The following is a 13,617-nucleotide window of genomic DNA, read 5'->3' as shown; positions in this document are numbered from 1 at the left end:
GCACAGAGACGGGTCTTTGCCAGATAACTGGGTGACAAGGGTAATGGGGGGGGGGGGGAATCTCAGGTATGGGCAGTTGACCCAAGGCCGTTTGATGTGGGTGGAAACAGTAGCCTCTTTTAAATTGCAGCACCTGGGTTGCCCTCCTGGAACTCGGATGCGATTACTGGGGCAAAGGTGCTGGAAGCACCTTTTAAATTACAGGGGGACCTACCCATTAAATCGCCAACCCAGTGATTTAAGGGGGATTCCACCCCTGCAATGATGCATCATGTACTTACTGGAAGTACTGCCAGATGTTCAGATGCTGGCTGCCCAGTGATGCATGCACGCAAGCACTCATGTCACCGGAATAAGTGGGTCAGCCATTTTTGTTTTCATATCGCCTGTGGACGAGACCTAGTTAAGTTTAACTGGGTTCCCCGACAGGGTTGTCTAGGTCACATCTTTTCTACTTGCTGACTAACTGGGGTACTAACCGGGCAAATTTTACATGGCAGTTTGAAAGGGTCTAGTGAGCAGAGTTTAAAAACAAAATCAGCTGTTCTGAGAGTTCACCAGGAGAACTCATGGTTTCTCCCTTACCTCGTGAAGATTGAGTTCTTTTACTTTCTCTTTCAGAATTACCTGCAAAACAAAGAGAAGCACAATGATTCACACTGAGAAAGCACCCGTCATTCACAAAGTATCAACCAATAAAATGCACAACGACTCAACTGTCGAGCATGCCAACTGTTTATTGCTGCAAGCTGTATGAGCTCATACTTGAATGACGTGTTCATTGCTCAAAAATGACCTCTTGTTCTTTTTGCCTCGCCTTAGTTATTCCCAGTTTCCCATTTCCCCTCAAAGTAAGTCATTTGTCTCAACCCCTTTATTTAGAAGGAGTTCCAAATTCCAGTTACAAACTGAGTAAGGAGATTTCCTTCCTGAATTTTGTCGTGTGTATCTCACTTTTATCGATTCTGGATGTGGATTCCTCCAAAAGTATCTTACCAGCCCTACCCATTTCGAACAGAATAACATGAGAAAATAGCACAAGGCCACTCAGCCTTCAAGCCTACCTTAAATATGATAAGATTGATCTGTCTCAGGCCTCATCTTTTCTGTGCAGGATCCTGGATTCCTTGATTTCCTCATCTTTCAAAATGTTATCCACCCCTCTAAGTATTCTCACTGATCTGGTCTCCACAATCAGCTGGGTGAGGTGACAAAAGAACATGGAGTAGGAGTAGGCCACCCGGCCCATCGAGCTTGATCCGCTATTCAATGACCCCCATATCCTTTAATTCTCCTACTTTGTACTCCCCCTCCATCCTCACTACATTCTACAGAGGAGGTATTGAGAGCATCCTGTGCAATGGCATCACTACTGGTTTGGAAGCTGTACCTCCTCGGACCACAAGACCCTGCAGAGGATAGTGAAGTCAGCGGAAAAGATCATTGGGGGCTCTCTTCGAGTGTTTCATCCCACATTCCAAAGATATTTGGGATTGGTAGGTTGATTGGTCACATGAGTGCATTTGCCCCCACTGTATCTCTAAATTATTTAAAAAAAACATATTATCCAGACCTGGGGATTTATCCAGATTTGGCTCCACATATTCATTATTTATTCATTATTTATTTCCTCACTTGATCATTCAGGATTCTAATGGCAGCAGGGAAGAAGCTGCCCTTGTGCTAATTTTTAGGCCCCTGTACTTCTCTCGATGGCCTGGGTCTTTGAGGATAGAGGCTGCACCGCCTCATGTATATGTCCTCGATGGAGTGAAATCTGGTGTCTATGATGTCTGGAGTTTTTTCTCTTGTCCTGTGAGTTAGTGCCTCCATACCAGGCAGGGATGCAACCAGGCAGAATGCTCTCTATGGTACACCTGTAGAAGTTTACGAGAATCTTTGGTGACGTACCGAACCACCTCAGAAATCTCACAAAAGTATAGCTGCTGGCGAGCCTTCTTTGTGATTGCATCAATGTGGAGGCTCCAGGACAGATCCTCGGAGGTGTTGACCCCCAGGAATTTGAAGTTCTTGACCTTCTCCACTTCTGAGCCTTCTTGTTCCTCCCACCTTCTCTTGAAGACCACAATCATTTCCTTGGTATTACTGATGATGAGTGCAAGGTTGTTATCATTACATCATTCAATGAGTTGATCTATCTCCCTCCTGTACGGTTCCTCATTGCCATTTGTGATTCTGCTGACAACTGTGGTGTCACCAGCAAACTTGTAGACGGCATTGGAATTGTGCCTGGTCACACAGTCATAGGTGTATAATGAGTAGAGCAGTGGGCTAACCACACATCCTTGGGGTGCACGTGTGTTGATGATCGTTGAGGAGGAGACGTTGTTTCCAATTAAAATGAACTTTCCAATGGGAAAGTCAAGGATCCAGTTGCAGATGAGGGTACAGAAGCTGAGAATTTGTATCTTCTTGATTAGAACTGAGGGAATAATGATATTGAAGGCCGAGCAGTAGTCGATGAAGAACTGCCTTATGCATAAGTTGCTGTTTTCAAGGTGATCCGGAGCGGAGTGGAGAGCCAGCCAAATTGTATCTGCTGTGGAGCGATTGTGGCGAATTGCCAGGCTTAGGTATGTGTTAATTCTGGCCATGACCAACCTTTCAAAGCATTTAATCACAGTAGAAGTTATAGCTTCTGTGATAGTCGTTGAGGCAGCACACACTGCCCTTTTGAAGCAGGTGGGAAACTCTGACTGCCGTAATGAGAGATTGAAAATGACAGTGAGCATTCTGAGTAGTTGGTTGGCACAGATTTTCAAGGTATGCTATCAGGGCCTAATGCCTTGTGAGGATTCACCCTTTTGAATGATGTTCTGGTATCGCCCTCAGAGACGGATATCGCAGGATCCTTAGCCTTTTCAGAGATTCTAGTAGGCAGTTTGGTTTCCCTTCTTGAAGCAGGCGAAGGAGGTGTTCAGCTCATTGGGTAGTGAAGCATCACAGCCATCTATAATGTTCGCTCTCGCTTTGTAGGCTGTAATGGCCTGCACTCCCTGCCATAGCTGGGAGTGCAGGCCATTTAAGCTCTTTAACTAAAATCTGTGACTAAAATACTTTTACAAATTGCATTATTACTTTGGTTCTATGACCTGCAAAAGTTCCATATTGATGAGCCAAAGAGATTTCAATTATTTGTCTGGCTCAAAAAAAAATTGATTTTGTACTTTGTTTGAACATCCCCAGGCTTTTCATGTTCCTGTTTGCTCTCCTCTCCTTTATTACCCACATTTTATCTTCAGATTTAATTTTCTCTTTGGTGTTTTGGTGATCCATAGTGCTCCATTTGAACTTGCCTGCATTAAATTTACAGTGGAGTATTAGATGCAGCACCTCCAGCTTCTTCCCATGGGCAGTGAGACTGTTGAATGACCGATGAGCTGCTCATACAATCCCTCCGAGAATGTACTATCATTTAATAATATGTATTTATTTGTATATACATATTGTATTTGAGTCACTTGTAAATAAGTGTGCTGTGTCTATATATCTGTTTGACTGTTTTTACACCGAGGATCGATGAACTCCATTTCATCCAGTTGTATTTCTACAATTGGATGATAACAATTAATGTTGAACTTGAAACACTTACCTCTCAAATTCTACAGATCACCCAATGAAAAGGTGAGGTTACACTGCAATAGATGGTCATAGAATAAACGTCCTCTCTCTCACCCATTCTCTCCACCCACCCCACCCCCCCAAACAAGGCCCCTTTGCTCTCTCAGGTCGGTGGCCTCTAGTGCCCTTGCTCAACCCTGCCCCTTGCTGAGGTCTGTGAAGTATCTGCCTTGTTCCACTGGGCCGGTCTTCCTCCTACATCACAATGATGTACCGGAAAATTAAACAGCCACAGTGAACGACCGACCCCTCATCGTACCCAAGTATTGCGGGGGAGTTGATGTGTAATGGAGAGGGAATGCCTTGTAGGAGTCCAGGAGAATGGGATGGACAGGGAGCTGGCATGGATTTGATGGGCTGAATAGCCTGCCTCACTGTCATGACAAGTAAAAATTTCCAGTTTTAATTTAAATTTAATGACTCCTTCTGGCTAATGATATCTGTGCTGCCCAATTAACCTACCAACCTCATATATTTTGCTGGGTGGGAGGAAATCAGAGAACCCAGAGGAAATTTATGGGGACACGGAGAGAACGTCCGAGCTTTTTTGAACCTGGGTTTCTACCATTGTAACAGCATTGCGCTAACCATTCTGTTGCTCTTTCCAAGATTTTTTCCTATTGTATAACATAATTTTCCCACTTTGCTCACATTCCATTCAATATGGAGAACGCCCACATCACATGCAAAACCATCATACTTTTCATCCACTGCAGCTCACCTTTCAACTCCATCATACACTCAGTACTGATCAGCAAGCTCCAAACACTGGCCCTCTGCACCCCGCCTCTGCATCTGGATCCTTGACTTCCTCATCGGAAGACCGCAGTCAGAACGAATTAGAAACAAGGTCTCCTCCTCACTGACAATCAACACAGGCTCACCTCAAGAGCACGTGCTTAGCCCACTTCTCCACTCATTATACACCCATGGCTGGCTGGCCAGGCACAATTTCAATGCCATCTATAAATTTGACACCACGGTCACCAGCAGAATCACAGACAGTAGTAAGGAAGTGTACAGGAGTAAGAAGGATCAGCTGGTTGAGTGATGTCACAACAAAAAGCTTGCACTCAACATGAGCAAAATGAAGGAACTAGAAAATTAGGGTGGCACGGTTGGCGTTGAGGTTAGTGCAATGCCTTTAATAGCGCTAGTGATTGGGACTTGGGATTCTGGTATTGGAATTTTGGGACCATCACTGAAAGAGGAGGAGCGAAAGGCTCGGGAGATCTGTGTGTGCTGTGAATGTCGGGAACCTACTGGAGGGAGACAGTCTAAAAGGGAGCAGAGGGGAAGTTAAGGGTTAAACAGAATGGTGATTGGTGGGAGATAAAGGGCAGTGACAAGTAAAAAGAGGGATAGGTCAAGAGGAGCTGACAGTGGAGATCAGCCAGTGTATGAGTGGCTCAGGGTAGGAATGGGACTTAGAGGCTTTGGCTCATGAGGCTTCTGAGTGGAATTTAGAGGCTATGGCTCACGAGTCTTTGGCGAGCTGAGGACGAGCTTGATTCCAGCGAGTTAAGGGCAAATAAGATATTTGTATTTAAATTAATAAGAATTAATGGAGACAGCTAGGGCAGTGGAATGCTCCGAATGCAGGGTGTGGGAAATCTTGGATAGCACAATTATCCCTGATGACTGCACCTGCAAGAGGTGCATCCAGCTGCAGATCCTGGGAGACCGAGTTAGGGAACTGGAGGTGGGAGCTGGATGAACTCTGGATCATTCAGGAGGCAGAGGTAATGATAGAGAGGAGTTTCAGGGAGACAGTCATCCCTAAAAGTCAGGAGGCATGTAGCTGGGTGACTGTCAGGAGAGGGAAGGGGAATAAGCAGACATTGCAGGCCACCCCTGTGGCTGTTCCCTTCAACAATAACTATACTGTTTTGGATACTGTTGGGAGGAAGAGTAAGTTATGGTTGTCACATCTCTGGCATAGAGACTGCCCTTGGCTCAGAAGGAAAGGGGGGAGAAGAGGGGAGCTATGGTGATTGGAGACTCATTGGTTATACAAGTGGGTAGGAGGTTCTGTGAATGAGATTGAGGCTCCCAGATAGTGAGTAGCCTCCTAGGTGCCAGTGTCAGGATGTCTCTGATTCATTTCACAGCTTTCTGAAGGGGGAGGGTGAGCAGCCAGATTTCGTGGTCCACATGGCGACCAATGACATAGTTTGGAGTAGGAATGAGGTCCTGAAAGGGGAATATAGGGAGTTAGGTAAGAAGTTAAAAAGAAGGACCTCAAGGGTGGTAATCTTTGGATTGCTGCCTGTGCCATGCGCCAGAGAGGGTAGGAATAGAAAGTTGTGGAAGATGAATGCGTGGCTGAAGAGTTGGTGCAGGGAGCAGGGGTTCAGATTTGTGGATCATTAGGATCTCTTCTGGGGAAGGTCTGACCTGTACAAAAAGGATGGGCTGCACCTGAATTGGAAGGGGATCTGATCAGGCAGCCAGTTTTGCTAAACCTGCTGGGAAGAGTTTAAACTAGTTTGGCAGGTGGGTGGGAACCAGGATGTGAGTGCAGAGAAAAGCGCAGAAGGTCAAAAGCTTGATGCTATGTATTCTGAGTTGGTGAGGAAGGACAGACAGGGCACAAAACATAAATGTAGTGAGATAGAGGGGTTGAAATGTGTCCATTTCAACACGAGGAATAAAGAGGATGAACTTAGAGCATGGATCAGTATGTGGAACTATAATGTTGTGACCGTTACAGACATTTGGCTGGAGGAATGGCAGGATTGGCTCATGTGGGTAATGGCCAGGGATAGTATCACAGCTATAGAAGGGGAGGAGGATGAAGAGGGAGTATCCACTGAGTCGGTGTGGGTGGAAGTCAGAAATAGGAAGTAAGCAATCACTGTGTTGGGAGTAGTTTATAGGCTGCCAAATAGCCCCAGGTTGCTGTGGGAAGTGAGGGAAGAGGTAGCTGGGGCACTAGTTATGGTCTTTGAATCCTATTTGACCACAGGGGAGGTGCTGGAGGACTGGAGAATAGCAAATGTATTCCCCTTGTTTAAAAAAGGTAATAGAGGGAATCTTTGGAATTATAAACCGGTGAGTCTTACGTCAATGGCGTGCAAACTATTGGAGAGGATTCTTAAGGATGGGATCTATGAGTATTTGGAGAAGTACAATTTACTCAAAGATAGTCAGTGTGGCTTTGTGAAGGGAAGGTCATGCCTCTTGAGCTTAATTGAGTATTTTGAGAAGTTAAAAAAAGAAATGAATGAGGACGTGGTCTACATGGATCTTAGTAAGGCACTTGACAAGGTCCTCCACAAGAGGCTCGTTTAAAAAGTCTTGAGTCATGGGATCCATGGAACCTTGGCTGTGTGAATAAAAAATTGGCTTGTAGGTAGAAAGCAAAAGTAGTAGTGGAAGGAAAGTATTCTGCCTGGAGGTCAATGACTAATGGAGTGCCACAAGGATATGTTCTGGGACCCCTGCTCTTTGTGACTTTTATAAATGACCCAGATGAAGAGGCAGAAGGATGGGTTAGAAAGTTTGCAGATGATACAAAGGTTGGAGGAGTTGTAGATAGAGCTGAAGGTTGTCAAAGGTTACAAAAGGATAAAGACAGGTTGCAGAGTTAGGCAGAGAAGTGGCAGATGGAGTTCGATCCAGTTAAGTGTGAGGTGATGCATTTTGGTAGGACACACCAGAATGTTGAGTACAGGGTTAATGGTGGATGAACAGAGGGACCTTGGGGTCCAAATCCATGCATCCCTCAAGGTTTATGCAAAGGTTGATAGGATAGTTAAGAAGGCCTATAGGATGCAGGGCTTCATTAATAGGGGGATTGTGTTCAAGAGTAGAGAGGACATGTTGCAACTCAACAAATCTCTGTGTTCAGTTCTGGTCACCTCATTATAGGAAGGATGTGGAAGCTATGGAGAGGGTGCTGAGGAGATTTACCAGAATGCTATCTGCATTGGAAAATAATTCTTATAAGGCAAGGTTAGCGGAACTGGGACTTTTGCTTTGAATCGTAGAAAAATAGAGGTCTACAAGATTATGAGAGGCATAGATAGGGTTGACAGCCAGCGCCTGTTTCCCAGGGCAGGAATAGCAAACACCAGAGAACATGAGTAGAAACTTAAGGGAGAGAAGTTTAGGGGAGATATCAGGGGTAAGTTTTTTTATGCAGAGTTGTGGGAGTCTGGTTTGCCCTGCCAGGGATGGTTCCGGAAGTTGAAACATTAGGGCCATTTAAGGGACTCTTAGACAGGCACATGATGGAAGACAAATAGAAGGTTACTGGGTAGAGTGGGTTCAGTACTTTGTTTAAAGGAATATATTGGTTGGCACAACATTGAGGGCCAAAGGGCCTGTATTGTGCTGTAGTGTTCTATATGCTAACTGATTGTGGAGTTCAGGATGGGGTAATCAGTAAAACACACACCAATCCTCATCGCGGGGTCAGCAGTGGAAAGGGCTTAAAAACTTCAAATTCGTTGGTTTCAACATCTCTGAAGGTCTATCCTGGGGCCCTTATGCTGATGTAATTATGAAGAAGACTCGCCAGCAGCGATTCTTAATAAGGAGTTTGGAATTTTTACAAATTTATATGGAGAGCTTTCTGCCTGGTTGCATCACTGTCTTTTATGAAGGTGTCAATGCACAGGTCAGGCAAAGACTACAGGCAGTTGTGAACAGCCCACGCCATCATGGAAACCAGTCCACTCCATTAGGACAGCTATAAGAGGCAGTGTCTCAAGAAAGCAGACGCTATCCTCAAGGACCCTTGTCACCCAGACCATGCCCTCTTCTCACTGCTGCCATCAGGAAGGAGGTACAGGAGGCTGAAGGTGAACACCCAACGGCACAAAAATAGCATCTTCCCCTCTGCCCTCAGATTTCTGAATGGACAATGAACCACAGACACCATCTCACTTTCTTTTCTCTTCTTTTGCACTAATTTATTTAGTTTTAAAAAAATGTAGTTTATGGCATTACTTGCACTGGTGATGCTATTGCAAATTTGTGACATGTTCATGACAATAACTTTTGATTCCACCAACCAATGCATTGTCTGACACACACCACCAGTGCTCCTCTGGTCCTGTCCGTGTTAGACCAGGCCGTGCTTACATTGCTCCCCAAATCCCAGTGGAAGACACCATTTCAGAGTGACTGAGGCCCCATAATATTTCTTAGAAGAGTCAACACCGGCAGGATGGTGGGGGTGGGGGGTGGGGGGTTATGTGATGCCGTAGAGTCAGGAGGCAGGAACCCAACCCTCTAGGAGGAATATTGATTGAAAAGAGTTATTTAAGCAAAATTCTAAAAGTCAACAGTGAAGAAACAAACTACATTTAAACACTCCAAGAATGTCACTAAAGAAAAACAAATCTGTTGTCAGATCCTCTGGAGTCCAGTGAGCAGAAGAAGATCGAGAGCAGAGGCCTCTTGCACAATGTAAGCCTGAGGCTGGAGTTCGATTTGCCCTCCGTGCGAGTGGCCTGTCTGCTGGGGCAGCTGGAGGAGCCTCTTCATCGTTGGGGTGGGGAGATGGCGCCCAAAAATAAGACCATTCGCAAATGCGCAGAACGACACGTGTGCATGAAATAGATGGAGCCCTCAACGGCAGTCAGCAGAACTCGCGCTTTTGCTAGCACTGGGCGAGATTCCAGCTGTTACAACAGGACTCAGAGGAGGAAGAAGAAGAAGACGAAGACATAACAGACACACAAAACAGTGATAGTGATGAAAAAGAGGAACAAGAATTTATACAGAAGAAAGTTTTACTATCTGCGAAAGGTAAAAAAGTGAAAAGTATCAAAAAAAGAGAAGATTTAATGAGGGGATTGAAGAATAGTGTTACGAGCCCAGAGGACCCATAAACCCAGCAGCAACAGTTATTCACCAAGACAAATGGTTACTTAAACAAAAGTTGCTTTTAATTATCTTTAAACATGAAAATAGAATTATATTTTAACTTAACTCGATTGACTTAACTAACCTAACTTATCCCCTTCTAATTCTAAGCACATGTGCATGTAATGTGTGTGTAAGTTCAGAAAAGTTCTTTGGTTCACAGTCCAATCTCACTTCTCTTTCCTCCAAGTTCTCTGGTTGCAGGCAATTCTGATACTGTTCACAGAATTTAACATTTATAAAGTTCACCAGGCTTTGGTGCTTGAAAGGTAAATGGTTACCGCTCAGGACGTACTTCCATCAGTCACCTCAGTGTCTTGCTGACAAAACTTGCCCCTTCAGGGTTCTCCAGTTGATAACCTTTTTCTTTCAGGTCACCACAGAGTTCATTTTTGTTTCTCTTATTCCAAGTGAAACATTAGACAACCAGTTATCTCCTCTTGCATGAACCACAAGGGCTTTGACCAGGCTGTCTTCCAAACTGGGGCTTCTTGCCAGCTTGTCCTGTTCCAGTTCCACCTGCTCTTGCTGGCTGTAACACTGTACAAGTGATCTGTGTATGTCTCTCTCTCTCTCTCTCTCTCTCTCTCTCTCTCTGAGAGAAAGCCTGTTTGACTCTTTCTGCTTGCAAAAACACATGACCCTCTTACAACAGCAAGCTCTCCTGCAGACAATATGCAGCTCCAACAATCTCTTTCATCTGTTGCTTTTGGTAATCAACAATCCATTAGTGGTCTCTTGAGCACTCTCAAAGTTTTTGCAAAAGCTGTGGAGCTGACATGTCTAGCATTAGCAGAGCTCCAGTATTTCAATTAAGATCTGTTTTAAAGTGTTTGCATGTGACCTATTCTAACAAACTTTTCCCAATTTATCTCCCAAAAATGTATCTGTATACTGTATATACTCTGTCACAATTGAAATAACAAATTAAGAAATATTTTACCATTGTGAATAATTTGCAGGTTTCTATGAGTAACTTGGATGAAAATGTCAAGACTGTAGAAAATGGAGTGGAAGATGTAAAGAAAAGTGGGAAAAGTAGAGAGTGACACGTGTTGGCTGTTGAGAGGGACAAAATGTGGTAAAAATTGGATACACTGGAAAACTTTAGCAGAAGAAACAATATTAAAATTGTTGGACTTAAGGAAGGCACTGAAAGTGAAGATCCCATCTGTTTTTTTTCCAAGATTGGATACCTAAAGTTGTGGGAGTGGAGAAGGTTGGACAAAATATTGAAATTGAAAGGGCACATAGACCTCGACCAAGATCAAATTGAAAACCACATTCTATGTTGATTAAGTATCTAAGACATCAGGACAAGGAAAAGATATTGATCGTAGCGGCGGAAGGAGCGAAGGAAAGAGGTAATCCTGCTTGATTTTGAAGGAAGTAGAGTATTGTTTTATCTGGATATAAGTGCGGCTTTATTGAAGGAAAGACGAGAATTTAATCCAGTTAAAAACTCCCTACGGCAGAAAGGATAAAAATTTGTGTTGCATCATCCAGCAACTTTGAAAATTATTCCGACAAATTATGAAAGAAAATTGTTTTTGGACTAAAAGCGTGCAGCAGAGTTTGTGGAAACATTAGACTGGTGGAGTGATTAATTCAAGATAATGTTGTGTGTTTTCTTATTTTTTATATTCAGATACAACTCGTATACAAAGAATGATTAACTGTAATATGGTGAATATTCCAAGGGATTTGCTGATAATGGGAGCCTGATTTCTATCGTACCACGTGTATATTTATGGCAATTGTCACAACCTGTACAATGGATGGGGTTAGTGTTGTATTAACAATGCTAGAAAGGGGGGTGGGTTACTTGATGTATGTCATGTGTACTATGTTTATAAATATATATATATAACTGTATTTATTTTCTTTCCTTTCTATCTGGACTGCTGGAGGGTGTGTGCTCCATCATGGAGGATAAAGATTGAGCAACCTGGGAGAGGCAAAGGGGGAACATAAATATTGTGATGAATAACACAGTGAAATATCTGTTTTAATGTTAATGGGGTAAATGGAAAAGTGAAGAGAAAGAGAATATTGTCAAATGTTAAGAAAATGGGAGTGGGTCTGGCCTTTCTAAAAGAAACTCACTTAATTGACAAAGAACATCAAGAATTAAAAAGTGACTGGGTGGGATAGGTCTTTCCTTCTTTGTTTCATTCAAAACCAAAATGAGTGGCTATCTTGATGAATAAGAATCTTCCAGTAGAGTACATGATGCTGTAATAGACCCTGCAGGTATGTTATAGGGCACTGTCAAATATACCCTGTTTGTTTATGAATCTATATGCACCAAATGTTGACAATGTGAAATTTATTCAAGAAACATTTCTTAATTTAGTAGATGCTTATGAAAATATTTTAGAAGGAGGAGACTTTAATATCTGTCTGGACCCAGTTTTAGATAGATCAGCGAGGGCAATAATGACAAAAGTGGCAAAAGTCACTTTAGTATTAATGGGAGAGCTGAAAGTAGTGGATGCCTGGAGAAGAATTCATCCAAGAGAAAGAGATTATTCTTTTTATTCAAATAGACACAACTCTTATTCTAGGATAGATTTATTTTTTAGTATCAGCTCAATTACAAAGCAAAATTACAGAAGTTGAATATGAAGTGAGAATTTTATCAGATCACTCACCTTTTATTTTTTTGGATTTTTTTTTCCAATATTTTATTTGTTTTTCAAAAATATACATAGTACAATAAACTTTTTATTACAAACACAACAAAACAAAAACAAAACAGTCCCTCTCTACCCCCCCATCCTCCTCCATACATACAAATCCGTTCACTGTCAGAGTTTACATGTATTTTAAATATATAGAGTACAATTGGGGAAACTATGTTTTGGTATGTATAATATTTACTTTAATATTCTTTTTTGTTCATTTTATTACTGTATCTGAGCCCCTACATGCTCCAGGTATGGCTGACAGATCTTTAAAAAGTGTCATATTTATTTTTTAAGTTATCTATGATTTTTCCCCATAGGTATACAGCTGTTCATTTTTGCAGTCCATTGTGCTATAAGTAGAGGGGAGTTGGATTTCCAATTTTTTCACTACCACTAGTGATATTTTTACAAATACAATTTGATATTTGGTCAATTTGTTGCTTAGTTCCATAAAATTACTTAGTAGATATAGCTCTGAGACACCCATGAAGGCCACTCCTCCTGCTTAATGTTTCTGCGATTACTTGCCAAAATGGCCTCACTTTCATGCATGACCACGTGACATGTAGAAAAGTTCCTGTCTCAGTCCCACATCTGAAACACATCTCTGAAATTTCAGCTTTTGATCTGTGTCACTTTTGTGGGGTAAGATGTAATTGATGTAAAAAAATTATACTGAACCAGTCCATATCTTGCATTTATAATTGATGTCATGCTGTCCTTACATCAATATGACCAGCTTCTTTTGGAGATCACTACACCCAAATCTGACTCCCATCTTTCCCTTGACCTCTGCAACCCTGGGTTTGGACTTTCGCTCTGGAGAGCATAGTACATTTTTGTTATAAATTTGGGTGTATTCCCCATCCAAACTGTTCGTTCAGTTTCAGTAATTTCAAGTGGAGTCCACGTTGGACCCCATCTTTCTCTTAAGAACAATCTAAGCTGGAGAAAAGAGAAGAAGGTCCCATAGGCCACTATGTATTTGTGTATTAATTGTTCAAAGGACATAACAGTTCTTTCCATGTAACAGTCTTTACTATACCTTATATCTTTGTCATCCTACAAACTTAATATTCTGTTGCCCATGATCACAGGGAATAACACATTTTTACACAATGGTGATTTTATTGATATCCCTACTTTTTTCCTATATATTCATTTTTTTTTGCCACATTCTAATCATATGTATTAAAATGGGATTATCCATCTTTTTCTTTAGTGATTTGACACTCCATTTATAAATGAAGTCCTTTGTTTCCCCCTCCTCCATTGAGTATATTCCCATTTGAATCCAAGATGTGGGGGATGGGGGTGTGTGTGTTGTCTTCAATGAAGAAGGCTGTGAGAAATCTAGCCTGTGCAGCTAGGTAATATTTTTTTAAAATCTGGAAGTCTAAGTCCTCCC

The 13,617-nt window shown here is 42.4% G+C and overlaps 1 protein-coding gene and 1 long non-coding RNA gene across 7 annotated transcripts in view; one reads left to right on the top strand and one right to left on the bottom strand.

Moving 5' to 3' along the window:
- rnf24 (ring finger protein 24) overlaps positions 1–13,617 on the bottom strand; it is a 181,479-nt gene that overhangs the window by 53,564 nt on the left and 114,298 nt on the right. For all 5 annotated transcript variants that reach the window (XM_069923577.1, XM_069923576.1, XM_069923579.1 and 2 more), the window contains one exon: positions 586–627. In XM_069923577.1, coding sequence (XP_069779678.1) covers positions 586–627 — 42 coding nt within the window. The remainder of the gene's footprint in view (positions 1–585; positions 628–13,617) is intronic.
- Positions 1–13,617, top strand: part of LOC138757007 (uncharacterized) — a 105,332-nt gene that overhangs the window by 20,282 nt on the left and 71,433 nt on the right. The window contains exon 4 of one of the 2 annotated variants that reach the window (XR_011353271.1): positions 10,482–10,883. This is a non-coding gene — a long non-coding RNA (uncharacterized lncRNA). Of the gene's footprint in view, positions 1–621; positions 679–10,481; positions 10,884–13,617 lie in introns of those variants that run through there. The other variant, XR_011353272.1, reaches the window with a different exon arrangement.

Source organism: Narcine bancroftii, chromosome 3 (genome assembly GCF_036971445.1).
Source record: "Narcine bancroftii isolate sNarBan1 chromosome 3, sNarBan1.hap1, whole genome shotgun sequence".
In the NCBI taxonomy this organism is placed as follows: Eukaryota; Metazoa; Chordata; class Chondrichthyes; order Torpediniformes; family Narcinidae; genus Narcine; species Narcine bancroftii.
The sequence above is the reverse complement of the archived record's forward strand: the minus strand, read 5'-3'. Positions and strand labels throughout refer to the sequence as shown.